Below are 25,203 nucleotides of genomic sequence, written 5' to 3'. Positions count from 1 at the left end.
TCGGCACATGTGATGCTCCCGGTCCTTTATTTATGGATCGACATCGACCAGCCAACCAAAAGTGATGCATCATGGTCGTATATCATATTTAGGGCGGCCATATTTGGAACCTTGGCCGAGACTAATGGGCCATATAAATTTGAGGCTCCCGGATGTCTTGTGAAGCTGTCATAGACTCGATTTCTATTATTGTCAATCGATTCATCTCGATACACCGTTTCACAGTTCCCAACCATGGCTTCAAACGGACTACCCCACGTCAAGCTCTTCTGGTATGTCTCATTTATACATCATAGTGCTGAGCTCTCAATGCTAACCAATTCAGGCTCGAGAAGTCGCGCTCCCAGCGCATCCTCTGGCTGCTCCAGGAGCTCAATCTGCCCTATGAGCTTGAGATCTTCCACCGCAACAAGAAGACCATGATGGCTCCCCCGGAGCTGCAAAAGGTGCACCCACTGGGCAAGTCGCCTGTGATTCAGATCAGACCTGCTGGTGCCGGTGAAGACGCTGAGCCTATCACCCTGGCTGAGAGTGGCTTCATCACTCAGTATCTTGCGGAGAATGTGCCTGAGGGTAAGAAGCTGGTGCCTCAGCGATGGAAGGAGGGTATGGAGGGCAAGATTGGTGGCGAGACTGAGGCTTGGATGAGATATCAGTACTATCTTCACTATTGTGAGGGTACTCTCATGCCTCCCCTAGTCATGGCCCTTGTTGTCAGCGGTAAGTTGACTATCTCTCTCGTCTCAATTGAGCTTCACTAACTCGTTATACAGCCCTCAAATCTCCACAGGTTCCCTTCTTCATCCGACCCATATCAACAATCCTCGCCAACCGCATCTTCTCCGCCTTCATCTTCCCCAATGTGCACGTTAACCTCAAGATGATTGAAGGCCACCTCGCCACATCAGGTGGCAAGTACATCTGTGGACCGCAACTCACTGCCGCGGATATTCTCTTGAGCTTCCCATTGATTGCTGCCAAAGAAGATCTTGACAACTTTGGAACGTTTGAGAATGGCTCTTGGAAGTCAGAGTTTCCCAAAGTGGCGGAGTATATTGACTTGATTGAGAATGAAGAGGGTTACAAGAAGAGTGTGGAAAAGATTATTGAGATTGATGGAGAGTTTTCCGCTACTCTTCGGCCGGGACAATAGGCTTGAAGCAGCCGGATAGAAACGAGTTATTGATTGATTAAGATGATACGGATAAATAAAGATATTATTTTGACTACCACAACATGACAAACCCAAAAGCAACATATAGACAGTAACATTATACCTCGCCTCTCAAGCATACCTGGGTAATAAATACCAGCGAATAAGTTGGTTTTACCTCTTACTGAGGTAGCGACTTACCCGGTACAGGCCACACCGAAATTTACCGAGGTGGGATGCAAAAAGGCATTTGATTGGCTCCTCACCTCAGTCCATCAACTAACTTGATGAAAATAGTGACCCTCAACTGAGTTACATATTGCAACTGCACCCACCAAAACCCCCTGGGGCCTTTACGACATGTACGCATCTCGGACAGCCTGTTCAAGATGCTCATCGCAGTTCCGATCAGTTCCGGCCTCAGCCAAGCGGCTTGGGGCTGTAGCTTCGTATTCAACCACAGCTGAGATTCCTGATACACCCAGGACAAGGACAAGGACAAGGACAGCTTCACAGTCAGCCAACACCAGCAGAGAGTCAAAACATCCCCATAATGGACCAAGAATAGGAGTCAATGCATTCAAACAGAAACAGAAACCAGACCAGGACCCGGCATTGGCACTTTTCAAAGAAATCGTGAGCCGTGCGGATCATGAAGCTACCCCAAGCACTGAGGCTGCCAGTGGGCCTATGCCTATACTCAATGAGCTCGAAATCATCGCAAGACTCAAAGAAGTCATGTCTAGAGGAGTCCACCCCGATGAGCGCTATAATATCTTCCGCGACGAGATCTGGCCGAGTATCGTCGCACTTGAAGGCCAGATCCCCAAGGCTATCTACACAGCTGTAACCCAACTACTCGGCATTGAGTGTGCTTACATGTTTCAAAATGGTCTATACAAGAACAGTCACGATATAGCTGAGAAGTACCGGGCATTTGGGGACTATGGCCTCCGCCTACGAAACGATCTCATTCTCAACATGTGTGTTAGGTTCTTGCAACACAAGAATGGGTCCGGTGAGCGCACTGCAATGAGGTTGGAGATTCTCAAAATGTGGCAGCATCTTTCTCAGCTCAAGCGACCCAGCGAAGCCAACAAGGAGGCGCGCTTCGCACTACCCAGCGTGACAGAGGTGTTGAAGGATACCGAGTACAGCAGGGGTGGCGCCCCAGCACAAGCAGGGACACAGGCATCTCGAGCGTTGGCCTCTTTGTTTCTTCAGCTACCGCCGCCCCAAGCCATTGAAGTTATCCCTTCACTACTGGCTACTCTCGCTATCGCTTCAGATAACAGATATTCTGGTTCTGATTACAAGACGCAGTTGTCGCCTTTACTGATACTTGTCCGAGCGGTGTTATCCAAGTACAAAATCAAACAGGCTGATATCGATACTATCGTGTCAAAATCCTCAAGGATTTCTCCTGAGAGACTGGCCACACTCAAGGAGTATGTCTCGCAACAATGGGCTCTCGCATCAACTATGATCATGGGCGAATCCCACGCCTGGGTGAAAGCCTCATCTCAGGGCCCAGATCCGGGGGCGAGAAACAGTCTCAACAACTTTCACAAGCAACTGCGAGCAGCTTATAGGGCACGCGACAGAGGTGCGATTGGATCCGTCTGGGACGCCATGTTAGTGGCCTTGCGCGACAACCCGGGTATCAAACCTCAGCTGGCTCACGATCGTGAATTTCTTGATTTTTGGATCTTCGTATGGTGTGCAGTCCGTCGTTATCCAAGAGTTCAGGAGACTCTCGACCTAATGCACTCGCTTGAAGTTGAGCCAACAGTCAGAACTTATACAAGCATGATGCACGGATGGAAGATGTGCAAGGATATTGGCAAGATCGAGGCATTATGGAGCCAACTTGTCAAGTCCGGTATGAAGCTCGACGCTGTCATTTGGACCGAGCGTGTGTCAGCGCTTATTGAGCTTGGTCAGCATCAGAAGGGTCTACAGGCGCTCGCGGAGTTGGTAGAAAACTGGCAACTTGCAGTTAAGCAAGGGAAACAATCTCAAGCTGTTGAGCCTAGTATCGAAGCCGTCAACGCTGCCTTCAAGAGTCTGTTAAATGCAGACCCCAAGGCTGCACACGATTTGCTGGCGTGGGCTGGAAGACAAGGTCTTGCTCCAAATACTCGCACCTATAACATCCTCATCCGCGAGACTATTCGCATGGGCTACCACAAGAATGTCGACGAGCTCTTAAAGTCCATGCAGAGGGAGGGCATCGAACCTGACTCTGCCACCTTTACCATTCTACTCGAGGCTGTCATTGGGCGTATGGAAGATGCCAGTGCTGAGGAGCAAGTTGCTGCTATCAAGGCCGTCTTTAACGATATTGAACAAGCTGGACTCAAGCCTAATCTCGAGACATATGGCAAGATGCTTTATGCTCTTGATGGTCTTCCCAATTGCTCTGACGATGTCATCGCTGCATTGCAACAACATATGCGCAGCAACGGCTTCGGTTCTGTTCTGACACCGCACATGATCACTATTCTGGTTGAGCGAGCCCTTCGTCATGATCCTCCTGATATCAACAAGATCCGCACTCTGCTCAAGGACAACAATCTGACAAAGGTGTCCACCGGCGACCAGACACTGTGGGAGCGAGTCATGACCGCCCACGCCATCGGGGGTGATGTTCGAGAAGCCATGTCTATCTTTGACGATCTCGCCGATTCTGGTCGCCCTGTCACATCGCTCTCGTGCCTCAAGGAACTGATGCAAGCGCTTCTCGAAAAAGGAGACACGGAGTCGGCTAAGAGAGTCGTGGATGTTGTTCTCAAGTATAAGCTTCATGATAGGGAGAGCAAGAGTGCGAATGAGAGATACTGGAGACATCATTTCTGGTATCTGGCTCAGCATAATGGTTTGATAGACAGCCAGAAGTTGAGGCAGTATGCGCGTTCATAGAGAAAACAAGGAGGAACGATGGGATGAGAGAATTGTACCACTAGTCAAGGGTTAGACATGTACTAGAGGTATATACCTCGCTGGGATAGATGTTGTGCTGACCATGCCTTGAAGCATCTGTTTTGTATATTGAATGACAAAAAGTTTCATCGCCAAGACTATGATATAGACCGTTTTCTTCGTTCGCCCAACGCCTTTCAAATCACCAACTAAACTTGACATATCAAAGATGCAGTTCTCAACCTATGACTGATCCATCGGTTCTCCTTCACCAGAAGCTTCGCCTGTCGTCGTTGACTTCTGCCCAAGCATAGCAGCCACTTGTTCCAGCCCCTCAACATCGCTTCTCGTAATTTTGCGTCCTTCTCCCTGCCACTCACCGTCACGTACCTCGCCCTGATCTCCCAGCTCCAGACCTCTAGCTGTCTCGAGATATTTCCGCGATGCACCCTCCACATATTCCACACGCTCGCGTCTCCATGTACGTGAGCTACTTGAGGCGTCCTCCATTGAGGTATCTGCATCCGTGGGACCAAGGTCAGGAAGCAATGTGCGTAGTGATGTTGATAGAGCGCGGAGGGCTTGTAATTGTGAGAGGGTGAATTCTGTTGTCGTCGCGATGGGCTTGTCGGCTCCAGCGGCCTGAAGACTTGTCTTGTCGCGCAAGAATCCAAAGGCTGAACCGTCTGGTGCCTGAGCCTGTCCCTCTTCTGCTTTTACATTGCCAGGCACAACACCCAGCACAGACCTCAATTTGCCAAGCAGCGCATCATTTCGGGCTCTCTCAGACTCGAGTGCTGTGTGTAGTCGCTGGCTAGCATGTAATCTCCTCCGCAGCGCAGTCACAGACTCGGTCGTTGGCCTATCTGGACCTTCTGACCCAGAGAAATCCAAGCCCTCGTAGTGCGCCAGACGCATATATGGTTGATCATCTGGCCGCACTGTTAGGATATTGCGCATCGTGTATAGCTCGAACAAATCGAAGTTCTTGTCGATGGACGCGTTGAGAAGAGTCTCGAGCTGGTGTGTGCCATGTTCGATCTCTAGCTTGGCTGCCTCGTCGGGTGGTAGAGCCGGCGTTCCATCTTTCGAGGCATGTTTGTTGGAGAACCCTAATGATTGCGGTGGAATGGAGAGAAGAAGACGTTCGACTGAGTCGAGGGCACGGTCGGCGAGGACATTGACAGTGTTGATGATGTCGTCGAGGAGGGACTTGGAGGCGTTAGTGCTGGTTGTGTGATATTGTGTATTACAAGTGTCAACTTACAACTGGAGGGTATCCAAAATGCTCTGTTAAGAGTTCATAGTCTGAGTTTTGTTGCGCTGCCATTTTGATTTGTCGCTATGTGTACAAAGTTTGAAGTGTTGAAATGCTTTAGTTTAAATGATTAAACGCGTAAATGGAAGAGACGCGTCTAGGAAATGCTCAATTCCTGCGCCAGTAATTAATTGCCTGCTAAAATGCTATCCAGTCCTCCGTCAAAAAGGCCAAATGAACTGAAGCAGTAATCTGGTGTAATATCAATCATAAATTGAGGTGATCAGCTATAAACTCATGGACTCTCTATCCCATCATGAGAAGTCAAGTCCAGTTAATTGACACCTAAATCGCAAGGCGTCAGCACTGAATCTCAGCTGTCAAAAAAACAACCCCGCGAACATTGTGGCTTGACTGACTGACGGATCTTCAGTGGCTCGGCAGAACTGTACGTCACTCTCCCGTGCTCAGTGGATTTAGGCCCAAATGGAACTGCGGGTAAACCTTCAGCAGCTCGTCTATCCCAACCTCACCTCACTCCTTCATTCCTATAGCAATCCAATACCTATAAGTCTTCGCCATGTCCAAATACAAGGATATTATGAAAAATGGGTGGCATCCTGAAAAGCCCGGCAGCAGCTTGAAAGGTCAAGTTGTAAGCAGTCTCCTCTTTCTTACCTGCTACTGAAATCAATGGCTGACATCCTCACAGAAAGGACTCGTTGGGAGAGGAAAGTCTGAAGATGAGGACCGAGGTAGTCACGTTTCTGTTCCACTGTCCCAACTAAAGGACCCTTCAAGCTTTGCACCACCTCCCAAACGTACCGGTTCCGGTCTTCTTCCTCCACCTCCAAAGGCAGAGTCGGCACCTAGAAAGGTTATCACCGCTCCTTCGAAATACCAGGATCCGAGAGCACCGGCCCCTCAAGAACCCGTATATGCCGAACCCGAGGAGGAATACGAAGAGCAACCCCAACCTCGCGGTCCTTATCGTACAAATACTACAGGGCTTTCAACAGATAACCTACCGAAACCGCCCGGTCGCAGAGATGGTGCTGACGGACGTTCGGGGCAGCCGCCTTCATATCAATCGGCTATGGCGGGTGTAGGAGGAGGAGGAAGAGCTGCACCTCCGAGCTTACCACCACGACTTCCCCCAAGGACCAATTCTGGAAGCACAGTTGCGAGCTCTCCTGCTGCTAGTCCTGCGCCTACAGGCAACGGTCTATTGAATCAAGGAGCAGTCAATCGTCTTGGTGCAGCAGGGATATCAGTTCCTGGCTTTGGTATTGGTCGTTCCAGCCCGGCAGCCGAAGCATCACCTAGTCCAACTCAACCTCCACGACCTAGTATCGCTTCACCACCTCCAGCACCTGCAGCGTCACACATGAGCGAACTGCAGAACCGATTCTCGAAGCTTGGAACATCGTCTAGCGCTAACGCAGCAGTACCTCCGCCACCTAGCGAAGGTACCACATGGGCTCAGAAGCAAGCCGCCCTCAAGACTGCCTCGTCATTCCAAAAGGATCCTTCTTCGGTCTCTCTCTCCGATGCCCGAGCTGCTGCCAGTACAGCTAACAACTTCCGCCAACGTCATGGCGAACAAGTTGCTGCTGGAGCCAAAACAGCAAATAACCTGAATCAAAAGTATGGACTTCTTGACAAGGCGCAGAATTCATATTCTAGGTTCCAAGGCAACCAAACACAAACTCAAAACGAAGATACTCCCTCTGCACTGGGATCGCCCGGATTGGCCAGCGTTGTTGGAAAGAAGAAGCCACCTCCACCTCCGCCAAAGAAGAAGCCAGCTCTTATGGGTGCTTCAGCTGCTCCCTCCAACGATGAACCACCTCCCATTCCTATGGCAACTAGGCCACAATTCTAAGTTACGAGAATCCGTATTAGACGCACAGCATTGCCAGGCGCGCTTCTTGGGGAGTTTTTTTCTTGCTTTCTTTGCACGGAGAATCGCTTTCATCACTGCACAAAAGGGTCAAAAATACAAATTGGTTGGAACTCATGGCTTCTTTCTTTTTTGTTCATCTCATCGCAATATCTCGGGGATATACCAAGTGCCGAGAACGAGATTCGTGTGGCTCGTAATCTAAATAACTGCTCGTCCGTCTGTCGTCACAAACAAGGCAGACCAAAAACATCACCACGTCACTACCTCCACCTTAGACCTTCATCTCGGTAAGACCGTGCTTCCAGACGGTGATGTAGGGGGTGACACCATCCTCACGGTAGTTGAGGAGGACAACCCTATAGATAATTAGTCTCCTAATGAACACAGACTCGGTACTAAGGGGCAAACGTACATTCCGTCGGGGTTCATGGACTCGCCAGTAAGGAACTCGAAGTCCTTGAACTTGGCAAGGACGACGTTCTTGACATAGTTCTGGGCACCCTTCTCGAAGGCAGTGATCTCCTCGGCGGGAGCACCCTTCTCCTGGAGAGCAGCCTTGACAGCCTTCATGTAACCTGGAATTGGTGTTAACTTCTGCGTATCGTGGATCTCGATGGGGTGGCTTCTATGTACCCTTGAGGTAGGTGAGGTAGCTCTTCTTGTCGAAAGAGGTCTCCTGGAGACGGAAAGAGCTGACGATGTTGTTGACCTTGACGACCTGGTCATCGACATCTTCGGCAGCCTCCTCGGCGGAAGCGTTGGCACCGATATCTGTGGATTATGGTGTTAGGGCAAAATTGAACCTTGTTTTACACGAGCCCTGAGGCTGTGATGCTGGTCATCACGTACCGACGTTAAGACCACCCTCCTCGATCATGGCACAGTCGGCCTCGTAGACGATGCCATCGACCTCCTTGAGATCGTAGGAGTCGGAGATGAGCTCGTCACCAGTGAGGATATCCTATTGTTGCGGGGTTCAGCGACAGATCATGCGAATAAGACAAAACAAGAATCGAGCGCGGGGTAAGAGGAGGCGGGGTACTGCTGAGGGTGATGAGACGGTTTTATTCTTGGTCGTACCTTGTAGATAAGCATTTTTACGGTTGAAGTCGATTAGACCTTTGAGGATGGGATGGGATGGAGAAGAAGAGAAAATGAAGCTGATGAGACTGGCAAAGAGGAGCAAAGCCAAAGGGAGAAACAGAGCCTGATGATAATAAAAATCTAGAGCCAGTGGCGGGGTAGTGGGGGCTCGAGTACATTAGCGGCACGCAAACTGAAAAAGCTCACTGAAGAACGCCGTAAAATTTTTCCGTGGCCGGTTCCTGTGAACCAATAAAATTCATAGAGTGGGCCTCGAAAACACCAAATCGGTCTCTTGGTTCATATCACGTTTTGGATGAAGAGTTAAAATGACAAGAGGAATATGCTAAATTAGAGCATAGATCTTAGTCATGTGGGCTTCTTAGCGAGAAGCTATTAAGCTAAGATAAACAAAAACTTTTTGGCGTAGTTGTAAGCAAGGAAGGATTGTAGGTATTTTGAGTGATCCCCTGGCTAGGACAGTAGCGAAAACTACCTGAGCTGACCACCAAGCTGGCTATCCGCTGACGAGTGGTGGAAGCGAACTTTGATCCGCGGACGACAATGTAATATAATAGGCCAGCTCTAGCCCAATAGAATTACACCGCGGACGGCAATGCTGAGCTGCATCTCACGCGTCATGGAAAATACATGTACTGCCGATTACCAGCATTGCATGTCCCATACCGAGTATTTTCCCAAGTCCCAAGCAGCCGAAAGCAGGCTCAGCACCCGGAGTCCGAGAGGACCTAGGATCTTCAACGCCTGACAAGATCAGCCAGGGGTTCGTGTTTGCCCCGGATTTAATACGCGGATTTGTAACCGAACTGCTTCATGCGATGCCATGCCCAGGGAAAGGGAATCTACAAAATAACGGCTGAGCTGGGCTGGCGTGATCCATCTGCGTCTCGGTTCAGTTAATTTAAAGATTCAGACGAGCTGTAAGAAGCTACTCTGCCTTGACAGCAGACATATGACCTGTTGGTGACGTTTCAGTGGTATGAGCCACAAGAGGCTTCGCAAGGCTTGCCCTGTGTCTAGAGGAATGAACAGGCGATGGAGCACCAACATGAATTGACAGGGAGGACAGGCGTAAGATATTCGTACGTTTTCTGAGTCCATTGAGCAATGACAGAATGTGAAGCCCCTTTAATGATAAAGATATCACAGAGCTGGGTATGATCTTAGATTAACACATGTGATTTGACAAAGTCACTGACTGTTTAACGCGTGGGCTGATCCGCCACTCCCGGCCACCGTCATGGCCATGATGCGACCTCATGGAATTGCTCTTCAGGAGATGTCGATTATAAGAATTGCAAAGACACTTATACTTGAAATAACGCATGGAAATGTCACATGCGTAAAGTATCATCTACAAAAGGAGATTGATTGGTTTCTTGGCGTGGGTTTGGAATAATTGGACCTTTCCAGTTGCACAGTCCGGTCGCTGATTTTACTTTGTCCTCCGAAGCTCCCGGGCCAAAAAGCAGGGCGCAGGGCTGCCTCCGTGTCTGCAGATACTGTATCATCAGTGTTTTTTCGCTTGTACCTGAGGTGGGTTGCCACTTTAAATGGCCCAGCGGCGCGAGCGATTGGACGACACGAGCCTTAATCTAATCTTCTGCCCCCCCAAATCAAGTTACGTTAGGTTAGGTACTGTACCTTGCCTTGCCTTGGAGTCGGGTTTTATTAACTTGCCATTGCCATCGCAATCGACATCGACGCTCCCTTTTCTTAAATATCTTGTATCCTCCAGGTCTAGCCTCTAACTCTTTCTACCTTCATTTGTTGATCGAGACTTTGTTAATCGTTTGTTTCGTTTTGTCTCTTACAGTTTCGCCTCCCGTACGGAACTGAATTGTCTCCTTTCACTCCTTCACATCATCACCAACTAAAACGTTATAACGCGACCGCATCGATACCTTATCAACTTAATTTCTGAACCCGTCATGGGCAACGACAGCTCCATTCTCGCCGACGGCTCCGCCATGGCCGTGCCCGGCACTTCTTTCAATCATACGCTCTTCGAAACAGCTTTACCACCGCTGCCAACATTTAGTCTTGAGGTCCAGCCTGATCTCTTTCCTTGGGTCTCCGACTTTTGGCTCAATTTGTTACTCCCTGTTGTTGTCTACTGGGTCCTATCCCTGACATTCCATGCAATCGACGTCAACGACTGGTTCCCCCAATATCGACTACACACGCCTGAAGAAATCACCAAACGCAACCACGTCTCCCGCTTTGAGGTCGCCCGCGATGTTATCCTGCAGCAGATCATCCAGGTCGTCACTGGCGCTCTTCTCGCCTTGTCCGAGCCTCCGGAGATGATTGGAAAGAGTGAATATGACGTTGCAGTCTGGGCTACTCGCATCCGTATCGCGCAACGAGCTCTCCCAACTGTGCTCGGCCTCGTCGGCCTCAATGCTACAGCAATCTCCAAGAGTCTCCTTGACACTCATCCCCTGCTGGCCGGGGCTGTTGCTGGTGGTTACTACCCGTCGCTTGTGGACGCGAACTCGGAACCTGCTTTCGCCTCTTGGGAGATGACATTGGCCAAGACTATCTACTACTTCCTGATCCCTGCTGTTCAGTACTTTATTGGCGCTGCTATCATCGATACTTGGCAATACTTCCTCCACCGATTGATGCATGTCAACAAGTGGTTGTATGGTAAGTTCCATTCACACAACATACCTGCTTCATTTCAATGTCGCGATCGCTAACTCAATTCAACAGTTCACTTCCACTCTCGCCACCACCGTCTTTACGTGCCTTACGCTTATGGTGCTCTCTACAACCACCCTGTTGAGGGGTTCCTGCTCGACACCCTCGGTGCCGCCGTCGCATTCAAGGTCACCCGCATGACTTTGCGCCAGGGCATCCTCTTCTTCTCAATGTCCACGATCAAGACAGTCGACGACCACTGCGGCTACGCGTTCCCCTGGGACCCTCTCCAGATCGTCACCAGCAACAACGCTGAATATCACGACATCCACCACCAACACTGGGGCATCAAGACCAACTTTGCTCAGCCCTTCTTCACTTTCTGGGACACTCTTCTCGATACCAAGTACAGGGGCTCCAAGACCAACAAGCCTGGCCAAAAGAAGGCCAAGGTTGAGGAAAAGGCTCAGTAGATTTTGTTTTTGAGACATTGGCATATGAACTTTTTGATTTCAGCATAAGGAGCACATGATTGTGCAGTCCCAACAAAACAAGAAAGCCAAGCATCAGTATTCGATTATTTGGGGATCGCCGGATTGCGATATGGTTGTTTAATCTTATCAGGGGGCGCTTTTTGTTACGGTTTTGGATCGGTTTGGGCATGACGGCAATTTCAACATCGACACTTATCATCACGGCTCGAAGCTTGCGGTAATTTTATCAACTTTTAATTCATGGCTTTAATGAGGCGCCTGATGGACCAACTCCTTGGGCCTAATACGTTCTTCCTACTTTCGTTATTCTTACAGACTCCCATTCTTACCCTGCCACCAGCCCCGTCACCGCAATCCAAGGGTCTGGTAGTGCAGTGGCAGGGCTGGCCTTCTGAGAACGGCGGTGTTGGGTAGACGAGGGTCTTCTACCCTATTTGCTTTACATCTGGATTTGTACCATTATTGTCAAGAATGAGATACAGAGTTGGGTTTGGTAACGGCGCACAATTAGTATGTGAGATGATAGGCCTTGGGTCCCTGTTCCTCTGTGTCGGGAACGGGTATGGCCAGAAGGAGGAAGAAACACAATGGGAAGATAAATATCTGCGCAGATGTACGGCACCGTATCTCAGTTTGGTCCTCAGGATAGCCCCCAAGAACAGAATATCAACAGTTCTTTCCGTAACCCATGTCAATACCTCTCAAATGCCAACGTGATAATCTGTCCCTGGTAGAGTCACTCTGAGTCTGTCTATGTGGTTTGAGATGGGGTTGAAAGCTCCCTGTGGCAAGACATTCTTCATAGCCTAAGGTAATACTAGAAGGACATCAATAAGACCATCTATATATTTTGAGCATAATACATCGATTTTTGTAGTCATTGTTATAATGGCAGATGGGTCATTGATTCATGACGTTCAAGATCATTGAGCAAATAATTGGCTGCGGTACTTCAACATCGAGCATTTGAGAGGTACTACCGAATGTTTGAGGCAAGGCCACAGCCAGGACCTCGACGCATGATTGCGAGAGGACTCTTCCCGTATCACGTATATTAGCACCGGGGATCATATGAATGTAACTGTCTAATGCAGCGCTCAGCAATTGTTAAAATCAAGACTACCCAGCACCATCTCAATGTGAGCAGTCGGTTTACCCTATAGAAACGACCTGTTCAGGAAGAAAGAAGTCTCCGATGTTGCGAAGAGATAAATCATATGCATGTCATGTGTCGTAGAGTACCAACTTTTCCATGTTACGATGAAAACGGCATGTCGTTGCTCACTATTAAGTGATATGTGATCTGTTGAGACGTTGAGGGTATGTGACGTGTAAGAATACGCACTGAACCAGCAAACTGGGAGAGTGATGAGAAATGGTGACGAGCATCATTTCCTCCAACAGAGATAAACTCCACACTTCAGCTCTACGAGAAACAGTCTTAATAAGTCCTATGATCTTGATGGAAATTTAGTATAGGCTAGGGGGATAGCTTCTAACAAACAACGGTTCTAATTAACGACGAAACAACGAAACAAACGCTTTGATCAGATGGAGGCTCTCTACGTGGGGGAAATGACAGAACCACCAGCCTCGAAAGTAAATTTGAAGTGCTAACAGCGGCTGGGGATAATCTAGAAACATTGAAGATCGTCGAGCGCCGTTTTTGGCTTGTTTGGAATACAGGACTCAAGTCAAGTTCCGGACCGATAGGTTCGGTTGATAAAGCTGGCATCGGAGATGACGATATTCACTGGGTGTACGGAGTAGTTCATCAGATATTGAGCGTGCCTGTGTTCTTGTGACACGCTTCACATTGACGGGACGGGATGAGTTCATGCGAACCCGGGAGAGTCATTGAATGATTGTCTCGGCCTTAAATTCTGTACGTGGTTGTACAGGTATCCATATGTTTGGAGGGAAGAGAGAATTTCGCAACATCCGAAGCCACAATCAGGGAAGATCCTTTGTTGTTTTCCGTCTTGGCGTTCTGTCACGATGAACTGTCAATTTTCTTGGTAAATGCTTTCTTTCTCGACTTATTGACGTATCCACATCCACGTTCAGGGAGAAGCTTGAGGTGGGAGGGAGATATTCCTCCATCAGAAAACGGGTCTCTTGAAATTGGGGCTGAGATAGAGATCGGGATGAAAAGCAAAAAAGGGCATGACTTGGCAATGGGACTTTCTTGGAAAAATTCAGACATGAGAACTTCGTGACGTGATTTATCGATAAAAAAGAAAACAGTGAATACGGTTGGGGGGACGATGGTGCAGGGCGGATGTAGGCTTGATGCATCCGAGACAAAGACAAAAGATAAGACAAAAAGCAAATAGAGCTGATAACATGCATTCTGTCAGTTGTGTAATTAATTGTGCATATGCACCTAGAAGGCGTTGCTAACGTTGACGATATTTTGTGGCTGTTGTCAACGGTGATGACTGACGTGGTTGATCCAGACACCAACAGATAGATATCACTTAGCTAACAGCATGTGGTTATGCCATTCCTACTGCAATGCAAGCCGCAACCAGCTTTGTCTCGTCTTGTTGTCTCGTCTTTCATGCGGCCCATTCTGTCCGGTTCTGGCCTGTTTTCCGTCAAAAACCCGCCGACTTTTTGTCTCTCCCTTGAGCTTTGAGCACTAAACGCTCGCTTCCCAAGACAGCTCAGGCGAGTTTTCAGAGCGCAGGTTTTCACTGGCCGTAGCTAAGAGGACCCTGAATTTCCACTCAAGGTATTATTAGTGGAGGCCGGGAATGGAGCTCACACTCTCTCTGCCCCCTTGGTCACAGCTGAGTAGCATTGGTTTTGGAGCCTGCAATTCTTGATTCTGTCTGAAGAGTGATTCATCCTGACTTGATTGCTTCATCATGTCGCAATGCAGAGACTGATTTGTTTATCCCAGCTGATCTCTTGCAGGAGACTATTGGCAACTTGCCGAGCTGTATTGCAGATGTGTCTGGCCAATCTTGACAGCACCCGTCCCTCCCCTTTTGATTTGCCAAGATGTGATAATTAGTGAAATTCATCGTCAGGAATAATTCGTGCAAGCTTACCAACTTTGACAGACATAAATTGCCCCATCTTTTATGACGCCCTTCTTTCGTGCTAAGGAGTTCCCAGAACCCTGGCTGAGCCCCACAAAGATCCCTGCCACAAACTGACCCACCAGGTCTCAGGCTGAACACTAGAGCCTATTCGAGTTAAGGGGATCAGGCTCAGTTCGATCAGAGAAGGCTAGTGGACCAATCACGGCTGACCAATGTTCCAGAGACTTGGGGTTCCTTGTCTTTCGCTATGCCGTGCTCGGGCAGATGATCGCCTTTGTTCCCCTGAATACTTTGTCGTTTTTGTCTTTGTTGATTGTGGTACAATATGCAGAATGTCTCTGCCCTTTCTTTGTCTACTTGTGTTTATCTGTAAGTTGTTGACCGACAACCATCAAACCGAGACATGAAGATGCCGATCCTTACCAGACGCATGCGGTCTGTGCCATCATTGGCGATGATCAAAAGGCGGGAAACTTCGAGGAGCAGGCAATATTCCATAGCGCATGCTCAAACAGACCAATAGGCCAATACTACCCCCAGATGTATAAGAAGCCCCCCCTTGACGCCTCGTGCATGGTTCGGTTGGTCTCACTGGCGAACCGGAACGATATCGCAACTGGAAAGGCCAATATTCAAACTTGGCTGAGCTGGGCTGAACTGGACCTGTCACTTGATAGCCACGGCTGAAATATTACCTGTCTCTTCCAATGACAGTGGCATTTCTTATTCCGAGCTGGCCTTAGATTGGCGAGGCCTTTGGCTTCTTAACTACGTAAGGCCTAGGTAAGGTAATTAATGTGAAGAAAGGAAGGAGCATTATTTCCCCATCTTGGTCAGAATTGGGTCTCTCCCGCTCTTTCCGCAATCTCAAATCCAATATTCCTCCTCCCCATCCAAAAGTCTCACCCTCTTTTCTTCTTCGATCTAACATTCTGCATCTTTGGGCTCCCTTTTTTACTTTTCCCCATTCATTCCTCGTCTAAGACTGCGACTGAGACTGAGACCACCCAAAAGCAAACTAGCGAGAGTCCGTCTATTCACCACTTGCGTCCATCCGTATTCTCTTGTTAGTGGGACCGTACTATCCAAACTGTCCGCGCGCACCTTTGCATCGACCACTCCTAGGTCACGACTTTTACTCGAGCGTCGCAAGCAAACAAGCAAGCAAGCAGACAGGCAAGCAGCTTCACTAGCCGCCCTCGGCTCTTCGTCTACGCCTTGCCCTGCCTTTGTTGTACTTCGCTGTGCCCGACTGTTGCATTGCTTCGTCTCATAGCCGAGTATCCTCATCTTGCCTCGCTTTTGCGCTGCCTTTGACGCCCTGCGCTTAAGCGCCCGTCCTGTGCCGCATTCCGTACCTTACCCAGTTCTTGGTACACGTCAACATTCGTCGAGGGTTGTTCCAAGACTCCATTGCGGCGCTTACTGCCCATCACCTTTCAGGGCTCCTCGTTAGGTCATTGGCTGTCAACCACCTACAACCAAATCCGCTGTAATTTGAGAGGCTCACATCCAATCATTGACAGCCAGTATAGAGTCTCTAACACCACTTCGCGTCTATCTGAACATGCGACGAACACCTCATGGTGTTTCATAAGCCTCCTATTATTGCTTAATCTCGACCTGTCCGAGTCCCCGGCATCAAAGCCTATAGGCGCTGTCGTGGATCTTGACTGGTTTCCCAGATTAGTACCAATCTCATCATTAATCCCCACGGCGACCTGTGGTAACGGGTGCCTACATATTAACTGTAGTAAGGTCCTGTCACCCTTCGCCTGTCATGGATCCATCAACGACTCTCTTCACTTTCTTGTTGTGAGTTCGGACCATTTCTTCTTTCTTTTGTTATTTTCTTCCCGTTTGTTTGCTTGTTTGTTCCCTTACTTCGCCTCTCGCTGGTCGATTGTTGATCCACTACTTCTGCGGATCGCCTTCTACGGAACCGTTGAGTCGGTTCATTATATCCAATCCATCTTTACAAAAATCGTTCTCTTCAGCAATTGGACCACTTTCACTCCCACTGCGTCAGCTTCATCTCTCAGCATTCCCTTTGTGTTTCAATTATCGAACGCTGTCATTCCATTCTCTACCCCGGATCGGTACTCATTACCTAGAAGTGTCTTATTTGCCGTGGTATGCTTCAATTGTCTTATTTTTGTACCCTCGCATGAAAATCATCTGAATCTGGCTCTGTCCCCGACCAGCCCCCCCCGGCCTGTGCCTCAAGACATAGACGGACGCCGTGTTTAGGAAAAAAACAAAATGTTTGAGTCGCATGTTTTTCTTTTGTACTGAGGGCGTAAAAAGTCGGAGCTGAAGTCAGCGTCGAACCTTTCTCAGCCAGCCTCTAGCTGCAGTGCTTGGTACTGCTAATATGCTGTATGCATCAAAATGGGGAAACAGCTGGGTTTGATTGCAGATGGAAGTCTCTATCTGCAGCTACCTAGGGATCGATCCAAGGGTTCCCTTGTCTCCCCACGATTGTCAGCTCTATCATTTCATACGGTCCAAGCCTATCGTACCAGTTTGTTTCTCAGCTGTTACCCCTTGGCCCCAAGGCGTGTGGCTGGCTGTAACGTACTGCAGTTTGGTGCAATTTCCCTGCCCTTTTTCTTTGCTTCTATTTCCCCTTCCATGGCGTCACCCGATGGCTTTTAACGACGGCCGCTGACAAGCATCCCCCAGTCAAACTCCCCCTTCGACACAGTCCGTGCAGCTTATTGGGTCGTGGGACAATTTCAGCCAATCTCACCCCATGCAACGGGACATCCGGCGGGGCCGTGATCAGTGGAGAGGTTGCTATTCTTTTCGTGACATTGTCTGTGACGACGTTTCCGTCTCGGCTTCTGCGACGTGCGCTGGCGTAGGCGCTGGAACAAGCTCAAGCTCATGCTCAAGTACTGGCACAGCACCTTCGTATCCCAACAAGAGGCACGGTGGTCTTAAGATGGGTCATACCTATTATTACTACGTATGTTGTTCTATCCATTTCGGTATATGCCATCTTATTGCATTGCATTGCACATCACCTCATAACAAACCCATTCCTCTCCCTTGCCTTAAACTAATGAACCCGACTATATACATCAACACTCGTTTACCCAACCACCCAAACACATTTAATCAACATCGCCTCTCTCACTTATTTCAATTCTTCATTCACTCATTCATTCATTATTTACTACTTAATCCAGTCATTCATTTATATTAACAATGGGTTTTCAGTATGAGCTAGATGGCTCGGTCGAGACACACGACCCTAGCCTCCCTTCAACCACAGCATGCCCATACCTGCCTGGCCAAACTGTCAATACTTTAATCGTTCCTGTCGAGCAGGCTCTCAGGCAGCGAAGTGCTTCTCTCACCTCTATGCGTGCTACCGATCTCAAGACCATGAATCCCGAATCCAAGTACATCACACCTCGACCTGCACCTTCAGTACCAGCCAACCACATCCCCTACCGGGTTGGCTCATCTCCATCACTAAATCACAAGTCTTCGTCCCGATCATTATCACCTGCCCCGGCGGCATGGAAGCGCTTGTTCGGTCGCAAGGTGAACTCTGAAGGCGAGCGTGGGCGATCTCCCATCCGCAACGACTTGTCTGGTACCGCCGAGGATATCGACGACCGTTGCACGACGCCATCAGAGGGTACTCGAACAAGAGATATCTCACCTGAATCTCTTCGACGCTTCCTATCTGATGATCTTCCTCCTCGCCCTGGTTCTAACCTCAGTGAAAGGCCATCTCTAGTCATCCCTGAAGAGGTTGTAGAGGACAACGAGAACGATGACGACGATAACTTTGCTACTTCAGCAGCATCAGACGGACAGCCCTACGTCACTCGTCTCTCACCCCCTCCCTTTAAGCGAACTATTTCCTCCGAGTCAGTTAGGAGCGATGCCGCTAATTTAAGCTCGCTACCTCTGATTCCTTCAAAACCATCTAGGAAGGACTTATTAGAGGTCAGCGGTGTGCCTGCATCGGCTGTGCTTCCCTCACGACCTAGGCTGGAGACTCTTCGGGCCCCTAACCCTCGAATCAACCCTGCTACGAGCTTCTTCTTGTCGCCAGCCACACCAAACTTTCCCGAAGATGAAGGAACCAACTTCTTTGATCTTACCGATGATGAGGACGACGTTGTGTCAAGTAGCAACAGTGACATCCTCGCATTTCAGCCTGTTCCCGGCATGGCCCCTACCACCGACTCCTTCGAGTGCTACAGTCTCCCGGAGTCTCAGGAACAAGGACGGAAAATTGTCGAGTCCCAGTCAGCCTATGCCAAGGTCAACTCTCCATCGCTTCTTTCTCGCGGCGACAGCGGGAACTTCCTCGGTGCGCCTATCGATACCGGCCTGGATGACTTTGCGGCCGAGCTGGGCTGGATGGTTGACGTTATTGGCTCCAAGGCCAACTAGTCAGCTACAACATACTCACATACTATCTGATGCGATACAACTTAATTTTTGGCTTCAGCGCCTACCACACTCTATGATCAACATTGTTTCGACGGCGTTTCATACTGGTTTTCAAAAAATTTGGGTTCAACATTTGATGAACATAACACAGCGGGATTTGCATTTGGCGTTTTAGAAGGAACAAGAGGGGATGGCGCAAGCATAGGCAGCTCAACGAGATGTCAAACATACAACAATCCCCGAGGGGTAATAAGAAAAGGATCTGGGCGAATCGAAATAGACGGCCGTGTAACAAAGGAATTCTAAAGGAGTATGTGAGGGAAGGGTGGTATGGCTCATGAGACGGACGACACGGCAGTTATCGAAACACGAATCTTGGACCTAAGGGGAGGATTGGGGTTTGGACTGATTTGCTCTCATCTGCATGTGTATGTAGATGACAGCGATCGGCAAGTGGCACAATCTTGATAGATGAGATAAGACACAATTATAACCAACCTACAACACTAGTTTTACCAGTTAACACACTTCTGTTAACGCGTCAAACGATGAATAATCTCAGCTGTGCTTTTGTGCTGTCAAAATGTTGTGTTCATACATAGTGGTACATATTGTAGTTGCTGTCGTGTTATCATGCCAATTCCTGTGATTCAACAGCCCTGTATCTATCCAGTAGAAGTACTATATACAGTGATCTATGCAATTCGTCTCGAATACTATGGAGCTGTCTGAAGTGGTGCTGGGGGATTTCCTGTGGTAGTTGATTGAGGGTTTGTTGGAGCTTGAGCTTTTGGCTCAGAAGCAGGAGTAGTATTTGGCGCTATTGGTGTTGCGGCCGTTGTATTCGTAGTCTTCGTAGGCTGAGTGACTGCCGGTGGCGCAATCTTGGGTTGTATCGTCTGATTAGGCTCAGAGTTTGGTGGTGCGGAAGCCCCTTGCCCAACCCCAGTCATCTTGTGCCCAGTAGTCGGGATACCCGACGGAACATCAGGGGTATTTGTTTGGGGGTCCTGGGCTTGATCCGGGGCCTGGACAGCATCTTTGCCCTTAATGCCCTCGTCAGGTGTAGATTTCTTCTCAGGCCCCTTCTTGTCAGGGTTCAGGAAGCGTTCGGGGACGCCTCGTGCAGCATATGTTCCGCTACCGACCCAAGCACCAAGGATATGGCTCCATCGGTACTCGCCTCGGGTAAGGCGTTGGATCTCCCGATACGCATAGGCATTGTAATAAGGAAGACCGGTACGCGGATCCCGATACCGAGCGGGATGATTTGTGATTACGCAGAGAGGCGCAGGAGAAGGTTCTGAACATGGTTAGAGAACGTGACGTTTATTGAAGATCCATGTAAACTTACTGGAAAGCTTATTCATCTTGCGGCCAAAGATGATCTGCGTCTGAATGCTACGATCCTTGAGGGCGTTGTCGTCAAAGTTTTGGAAGACTATGGCATTGCGGGCTCCGGTTGAAGGCTGAGGAGGTTGAGTTTGAGAGTCGGGGGCTTGGGTTACAGCGGGAGTGTCGGGACTGGTAGATTTGGTAGGGAGAGCGGGCGTGATAGTTTTGGGTTGAATATTTGTTGTAGAAGATATGGGTGTAACTCCTGTTGAAGGTTTTGATGGAGGGGGTGAGATAGTTGACGGAGTGTTATGAAGAGGAGCAGTTGCAGCGAGTGTAGGAGGCATGGCCCCTTGAGACGTATTTGGTGGTGCCAGGACATTGGATTTGGGATTGCCGTAGCCCATCATAGGGGGTGCATTTCCGCTGATACCAATACCTGGAGGAGGAGCAAGTATAGGCGCTGCTAGAACGCCAGATGGTTTAGAATCTGGTGGACGAGATAGTCCTGACGGAGGAGCCACGAAGGAATTTGTCGTTGATGCTGACCCAGCGGGCGTAGGTGGAGGCGGGGGTGGTGCAGCGAGGCCACTTGGTGGAGGATCCTGAGCTCGAGGAGGGCTTGGAGCTGGCACGAAGGTCGATGTTGGAGGAGCTGGAGCAGCCAAACTGCTTGGAGGTGTAGGCGGCGGTTGAGGTGGTGGTGGCATAGTCATCGGAGAAGGGATGTCTTCAGTCTTGGGAACCGCTGGAGGAGCATCGCTAGTCTCTGAAGTTGAAGGTGCATCTGTGGGTTTCGTGATATCTTCAACAGGTTTAGTAGGAGTAGCGGGGTTCGTGTCTTTAGAATCGGAGGCTGCTAAAGGCTCTGCTGACGCTATGCTTGGTGGTTTGTCCTGTGAAGGTTGCGATCCCTCTTTGGTGTTGGCAATCTCGCCATTGGCAGCTGGCGTGCCATTTTGACCGTCCTCCTTCTTGTCCTCCGTTGGACCAGCTTTCTCCTTGTCTTTATCCTTACCCTTTGCCTTCTCGCCTCTCTTCCTCTTCTCCTTGGCAGGCTCCTCAATCACCATATGCCTTCCCATCCATTCACCAATGCCACTCCAAAATGTAATAACAGGCCCCTTCAACGTTCTGTTATGAAGTGCCGCCAATTTCGCTCGACGTTCTTCCTCACGCTGTTTCTCAGCCTCCTCCCAGCGATTCAAACTCTTGCTATTGCGCTTCTCAACAATGGCTGCCTCTCGTAATCGCTCCTCCTGAGTCATGGGTGGTTTCTTCATCGCCTCCAACTTGGCAGCTTTCTTCTGCATTTGAGCCAACTGTTTTATCCGGCGCGCCTCTCGCTCCACCATTTGTTGATGTAATTGCTCCTTGGAGAGTCGAGTCGTTTGGCGGGAAGAGGCTCGTGTCGGTAGGTCCGCGGCAGACGGCAGCCATGAAGTGCGCTCAGATTTCTTCTTAGGTCGTGGCGCAGGCTTCGCAGGTGCAGGCGTTCTCGTCGTAGGGTCGATACGGACTTTCTTGCGGAATTTGGCAGGGATGGCTTCTTGCGCCTTTCGCTTGCGCTGAGCAGCGCGACGTTCCTTGGCCTGCTTTTCCAATTCCTTCTCGCCCTCGAGGTCATCATCATTATTGTCGTTCTCGTCTTCATCGTCTGAAGAGTCCATCTGGACATCCGAACCGTTCTCTTCAGCATCGGAGAAACCCTGGTCGTTCTCATCTTCGGCGAAAAGCAGTTCGAGATCTGAATCGGGTTCCTCGTTGGCGAGCATCGACTTCATTCGATTGCCGGCGGTCGAACGGCGCTTTCGAGTTGTAGCAAGCCATTCTACTGTGTCTTCGTTGTTTTTCTGGCTATTGGTGTCGGTATTGGGGCCAGCAGTCTTCGAAACTTCAGCGTCACTGTCGCTGTCACTGAGGCTGGATAATGTGGAAGACAAGGGAGTCCCCATATCGGACGGTTTGGATTCCGTTTCCATCGCGAGTTATCGATTGTCGGAACGAAATAAGCGTAAAGATATCACATTGCGTATTTTAGACGATATCCAAGTTGATATAATGGAGAGGTGTTGTGTCGTGGTTTTGTCGACTGATGGAATTCAAGCTAAAGATGCCAGGTTGACGAACGCGTTTTTTGGTAGGGAGAAGACTAGATTTGGATGGATTTTTTAGGCTGCTGACATCATGACAGACGGTGTAATATGATAGGTGCGTTCCAGTGACACATGCTGGCGAGGCACTGTACAACAATAAATTGTGAATAATTTAATACAATTTATTCTGATATTATAATATATTTCATTCGTCTAAATGTGCGAGTCTCATGTGTAGATCGCATGTGTTCAAAACTGTAGCCCGGCCATTCGTACCTAATCAAACGCCGTGTCCTCCAGTGTACCAAACAAAAACTCCATCCTCATGATTTACATGAGTGTATCTAAAATACTAAACTTATCATGGCTAACCGCTGAGCGAGTCCCTCTATATCGCAGCCAAGTGCCCGGACAAGAGAGAGAAAAACAGAAACCAAGCCGCTATAACAGGCAGAGGTGCGTGTCGCTTCGACCAGTGATCGATGTACGAGATACGAGAGTTGGTCTGGACGTTACTGATAGAATTGGACCTCTCAGTGCCGATTCCTACATCTCATCTGGGGCAAATTCCATGTCTTCAACAGCCCACTCCTTGCATAACCCAAACCAGCTACGAGTGAGACATCTCTGACTTTCTGGCACACTCGTGCTAGGAACGTCTTCCGTTGTACCTGTGGGCGCGGCCGTAACAGGCACGTTCGTAACCTGGCCAGGTTCAGCTGTTGTTGTGGCCTCAACTTCATCGCGGCAGCCCCAGAACCTTCCAGGAGTATGGCAAGTCGTCGTAGGAGTAGCATCTACGGTCGTTGTAGTGCTGCTCTCAGTAGTCGTCTTATCCTTGCACCCAAACCAGCCAGGAGTCTTGCAGGTAGACGTAGAAGTCGACGTAGTCGAGGTTGTGGTCGAGGCGGGTGTGGTCTTGTCAAGACAACCCCACCAGCCGGGCGTCTCACAAGTTGATGTGCGGGTCCGAGTACGGGTAGTCATGGAGGTCGAGGTTGGTGAGGATGATGTTGTGGTGGTTTCGGTGCCATTGCTTTCGTACATCTTCCATTGAGCACAGTCCCTACATTCAGGAGTTCGTCTGCACTCGGGAACACCATCGTACTTCTTGATGACATCGTCAATGACAGAACGGATCCGATGTGTACCAATTCCGACCCTCCATCCCTTATCGGCGACAACGTCGTACACACATTCATAGCCAGCATGGCATGCGCTTTCCATAGCATAGCCACCATAGGTGCAAGAAGCTGTTGCGCCATTGCATGTTCCGATATAGACAGGGTCTGCGGTGTGACCAAAATGGAATGTGCCTGTGTTCTCGCGCATTTGGGGATAGTCGGCACTAGCACCAGGAGGAACGGGCAGACCTAGTCTGGAAGCTGGAAGCGCCTCTGGGACGGCTTCAAATGTGACGACGGGAAGACCATATGTCATACCCAGCATCGAGGTGACGGCGCCACCAAGCGAGTGCCCTGTAAGCCAGACTTGCGCATCAGGATAGAGTTCTGTGACATTTGAGTATAGTTCGCGGGCAGCGCCGTAGTAGCGATTCTCTTCCCTTAGAGCCTGGACAACACAAGTGTTGTTGCATGAATACGTGCCTGTGGCACAATCACAGACTTGATGCCAGGTCCACTGACCTTGTTGGGCACAACAGCAGCTGAAGAAGAGGTTGTCGTTGACCTTGTCATTAGTTGTGGTGCCTTCTCCATCAAAAACAGCCATCGACGTGCCTTTTAATCCGATGACAATAGTCGAGTTTGTATCGTCAACAAAAATATGGCCGCGAAGACCATCAGACTCCCATCCGAAATCTGCGCTGCGGTTCCATCTTTCTCCTACATCTTCCCAATCGGTTTCTGTTTCATCCTTGACATACGCGTTGGCCGTCATAATAGCCAAAGTCAAAACAGTGTCCTTATCTTTGATATCGGGTGAAGAAACCTGATCCATAGTCCATGCCGATGCATCAAGCACGGCTGCATATCCTCTCTGCCGAGACTCGGCAACCATAGGGTCGACGACAGATGGCCTTCGGTCTACTAGACGCTGGATTGTCTGGGAACGGCTCTTGGCTTTTAATCGAGAGACATCATATTCGCCATATTCGTCTTCTGCAGCTAGGTAGACCCTTGACTCGTCATGAAAAACATCTCGCTTCCGATGGAGGCCTGGGTGGAGATGTGTGCCATGATGGTAGATGTGCCGAAGGCTGAAGGTATGCTCAGCGGGTGCAGGAACTTCTGGCGATACTGGAAGTGCTGGCCCAGGAGGTAATAGGACGTCGTCGTGAAATCGGTCGCCGATGTTATTGTGAGCAGATGATGGCGAGAAGGCGAGGAAGGATAGCAACAGGGCAGCGGTTACGCGGCCAGTCGAGGCGCATCGAAAGCCCGACAGTCGGGAGTGGCGATTTGTTGTCATGACGGTATTGACCATCCTACTGAGCAGAAGGGAAAACGCATATACGATTTGGATTGAAGTTTGTTGAGTATGTTGATGGAAAGTAGAGAAAGGTATTGATATTAGTAGATCATGAAGATGGATGAATGAAGGCGGCGACTGTTATCAAGCCTATGATGTTATGCACGTTATCGCTGGAAGTGGAGACTGGAGACCGGAGAAAGAGTCACATGGGGGGCCGACGTAGGCAATGTTGGGGAACTAATAGTGCACGGGGCCTAAGGACTCGGCGATGACTTGCCATTTCGTCGATTTGGTTGAATTCACATGCTAACTACATTGTGTACCTCATTCTATCTATTTCTACGCAATATTTACAAAGATATCATAGTATTAGCTCGTGGTGTT

At 49.4% G+C, this 25,203-nt stretch overlaps 10 protein-coding genes across 10 annotated transcripts; 5 read left to right on the top strand and 5 right to left on the bottom strand.

The window, feature by feature from the left end:
• The first annotated feature begins 64 nt into the window (after window positions 1–64).
• Window positions 65–1,232, top strand: FOBCDRAFT_224460 (uncharacterized protein). The gene is made up of 3 exons (XM_031185040.3): window positions 65–272; window positions 326–720; window positions 774–1,232. The coding sequence occupies exons 1-3, from the start codon at window positions 235–237 to the stop codon at window positions 1,151–1,153; spliced, it is 813 nt and encodes a 270-aa protein (XP_031040682.1). The 5' UTR covers window positions 65–234; the 3' UTR covers window positions 1,154–1,232.
• A 239-nt stretch (window positions 1,233–1,471) lies between these two features.
• FOBCDRAFT_224459 (uncharacterized protein) lies at window positions 1,472–4,225 on the top strand. The gene has a single exon (XM_031185039.3). The coding sequence runs from the start codon at window positions 1,514–1,516 to the stop codon at window positions 4,073–4,075; it is 2,562 nt and encodes an 853-aa protein (XP_031040681.2). The 5' UTR covers window positions 1,472–1,513; the 3' UTR covers window positions 4,076–4,225.
• On the bottom strand, window positions 4,226–5,667 carry FOBCDRAFT_261288 (Mis12 protein-domain-containing protein). Its single transcript, XM_031185037.3, has 2 exons — window positions 5,343–5,667; window positions 4,226–5,287 (listed from the first exon to the last, which is right to left on the bottom strand). The coding sequence occupies exons 1-2, from the start codon at window positions 5,403–5,405 to the stop codon at window positions 4,319–4,321; spliced, it is 1,032 nt and encodes a 343-aa protein (XP_031040679.2). The 5' UTR covers window positions 5,406–5,667; the 3' UTR covers window positions 4,226–4,318.
• Window positions 5,668–5,714: 47 nt separating this feature from the next.
• On the top strand, window positions 5,715–7,381 carry FOBCDRAFT_319946 (uncharacterized protein). Its single transcript, XM_031185036.3, has 2 exons — window positions 5,715–5,988; window positions 6,046–7,381. Exons 1-2 carry the CDS (start codon window positions 5,914–5,916, stop codon window positions 7,216–7,218), a joined length of 1,248 nt encoding a protein of 415 aa, XP_031040678.2. The 5' UTR covers window positions 5,715–5,913; the 3' UTR covers window positions 7,219–7,381.
• Window positions 7,340–8,512, bottom strand: FOBCDRAFT_183788 (Mss4-like protein). The gene is made up of 5 exons (XM_031185034.3): window positions 8,320–8,512; window positions 8,089–8,200; window positions 7,873–8,010; window positions 7,652–7,814; window positions 7,340–7,595 (listed from the first exon to the last, which is right to left on the bottom strand). Exons 1-5 carry the CDS (start codon window positions 8,332–8,334, stop codon window positions 7,511–7,513), a joined length of 513 nt encoding a protein of 170 aa, XP_031040676.1. The 5' UTR covers window positions 8,335–8,512; the 3' UTR covers window positions 7,340–7,510.
• A 1,485-nt stretch (window positions 8,513–9,997) lies between these two features.
• On the top strand, window positions 9,998–11,708 carry FOBCDRAFT_38278 (fatty acid hydroxylase superfamily-domain-containing protein). Its single transcript, XM_031185033.3, has 2 exons — window positions 9,998–10,995; window positions 11,062–11,708. Exons 1-2 carry the CDS (start codon window positions 10,275–10,277, stop codon window positions 11,460–11,462), a joined length of 1,122 nt encoding a protein of 373 aa, XP_031040675.2. The 5' UTR covers window positions 9,998–10,274; the 3' UTR covers window positions 11,463–11,708.
• Window positions 11,709–13,336: 1,628 nt separating this feature from the next.
• FOBCDRAFT_224452 (uncharacterized protein) lies at window positions 13,337–14,007 on the bottom strand. Its single transcript, XM_059609656.1, has one exon. The coding sequence runs from the start codon at window positions 13,833–13,835 to the stop codon at window positions 13,437–13,439; it is 399 nt and encodes a 132-aa protein (XP_059467245.1). The 5' UTR covers window positions 13,836–14,007; the 3' UTR covers window positions 13,337–13,436.
• Window positions 14,008–17,548: 3,541 nt separating this feature from the next.
• Window positions 17,549–18,986, top strand: FOBCDRAFT_38258 (uncharacterized protein). Its single transcript, XM_054704733.2, has one exon. The coding sequence runs from the start codon at window positions 17,750–17,752 to the stop codon at window positions 18,953–18,955; it is 1,206 nt and encodes a 401-aa protein (XP_054560708.1). The 5' UTR covers window positions 17,549–17,749; the 3' UTR covers window positions 18,956–18,986.
• A 509-nt stretch (window positions 18,987–19,495) lies between these two features.
• On the bottom strand, window positions 19,496–22,417 carry FOBCDRAFT_224446 (YL1 nuclear protein-domain-containing protein). Its single transcript, XM_031185025.3, has 2 exons — window positions 20,310–22,417; window positions 19,496–20,258 (listed from the first exon to the last, which is right to left on the bottom strand). Exons 1-2 carry the CDS (start codon window positions 22,270–22,272, stop codon window positions 19,672–19,674), a joined length of 2,550 nt encoding a protein of 849 aa, XP_031040667.2. The 5' UTR covers window positions 22,273–22,417; the 3' UTR covers window positions 19,496–19,671.
• A 137-nt stretch (window positions 22,418–22,554) lies between these two features.
• Window positions 22,555–24,921, bottom strand: FOBCDRAFT_224445 (Alpha/Beta hydrolase protein). The gene has a single exon (XM_031185024.3). The coding sequence runs from the start codon at window positions 24,829–24,831 to the stop codon at window positions 22,933–22,935; it is 1,899 nt and encodes a 632-aa protein (XP_031040666.3). The 5' UTR covers window positions 24,832–24,921; the 3' UTR covers window positions 22,555–22,932.
• Window positions 24,922–25,203: the final 282 nt, after the last annotated feature.

The sequence above is a fragment of the Fusarium oxysporum genome, chromosome V (genome assembly GCF_013085055.1).
Source record: "Fusarium oxysporum Fo47 chromosome V, complete sequence".
NCBI lineage: Eukaryota > Fungi > Ascomycota > Sordariomycetes > Hypocreales > Nectriaceae > Fusarium > Fusarium oxysporum.
Note: the sequence above shows the minus strand (reverse complement) of the source record. Positions and strands in the feature narration are given on the sequence as shown.

Coding starts and splice junctions, on each gene's coding strand:
- FOBCDRAFT_224460 (XM_031185040.3), top strand. CDS start 235: ATGGCTTCAAACGGACTACCCCACGTCAAGCTCTTCTG. Junction 273..325: donor CCCCACGTCAAGCTCTTCTG/GTATGTCTCATT, acceptor TAACCAATTCAG/GCTCGAGAAGTCGCGCTCCC. Junction 721..773: donor CATGGCCCTTGTTGTCAGCG/GTAAGTTGACTA, acceptor CTCGTTATACAG/CCCTCAAATCTCCACAGGTT.
- FOBCDRAFT_224459 (XM_031185039.3), top strand. CDS start 1,514: ATGTACGCATCTCGGACAGCCTGTTCAAGATGCTCATCGCAGTTCCGA.
- FOBCDRAFT_261288 (XM_031185037.3), bottom strand. CDS start 5,405: ATGGCAGCGCAACAAAACTCAGACTATGAACTCTTAACAGAGCATTTT. Junction 5,288..5,342: donor ATTTTGGATACCCTCCAGTT/GTAAGTTGACAC, acceptor AACGCCTCCAAG/TCCCTCCTCGACGACATCAT.
- FOBCDRAFT_319946 (XM_031185036.3), top strand. CDS start 5,914: ATGTCCAAATACAAGGATATTATGAAAAATGGGTGGCATCCTGAAAAG. Junction 5,989..6,045: donor GCAGCTTGAAAGGTCAAGTT/GTAAGCAGTCTC, acceptor ACATCCTCACAG/AAAGGACTCGTTGGGAGAGG.
- FOBCDRAFT_183788 (XM_031185034.3), bottom strand. Junction 8,011..8,088: donor GGAGGGTGGTCTTAACGTCG/GTACGTGATGAC, acceptor CATAATCCACAG/ATATCGGTGCCAACGCTTCC. Junction 7,596..7,651: donor TCCATGAACCCCGACGGAAT/GTACGTTTGCCC, acceptor AATTATCTATAG/GGTTGTCCTCCTCAACTACC.
- FOBCDRAFT_38278 (XM_031185033.3), top strand. CDS start 10,275: ATGGGCAACGACAGCTCCATTCTCGCCGACGGCTCCGCCATGGCCGTG. Junction 10,996..11,061: donor TGTCAACAAGTGGTTGTATG/GTAAGTTCCATT, acceptor TCAATTCAACAG/TTCACTTCCACTCTCGCCAC.
- FOBCDRAFT_224452 (XM_059609656.1), bottom strand. CDS start 13,835: ATGCATGTTATCAGCTCTATTTGCTTTTTGTCTTATCTTTTGTCTTTG.
- FOBCDRAFT_38258 (XM_054704733.2), top strand. CDS start 17,750: ATGGGTTTTCAGTATGAGCTAGATGGCTCGGTCGAGACACACGACCCT.
- FOBCDRAFT_224446 (XM_031185025.3), bottom strand. CDS start 22,272: ATGGAAACGGAATCCAAACCGTCCGATATGGGGACTCCCTTGTCTTCC. Junction 20,259..20,309: donor CAAGATGAATAAGCTTTCCA/GTAAGTTTACAT, acceptor AACCATGTTCAG/AACCTTCTCCTGCGCCTCTC.
- FOBCDRAFT_224445 (XM_031185024.3), bottom strand. CDS start 24,831: ATGGTCAATACCGTCATGACAACAAATCGCCACTCCCGACTGTCGGGC.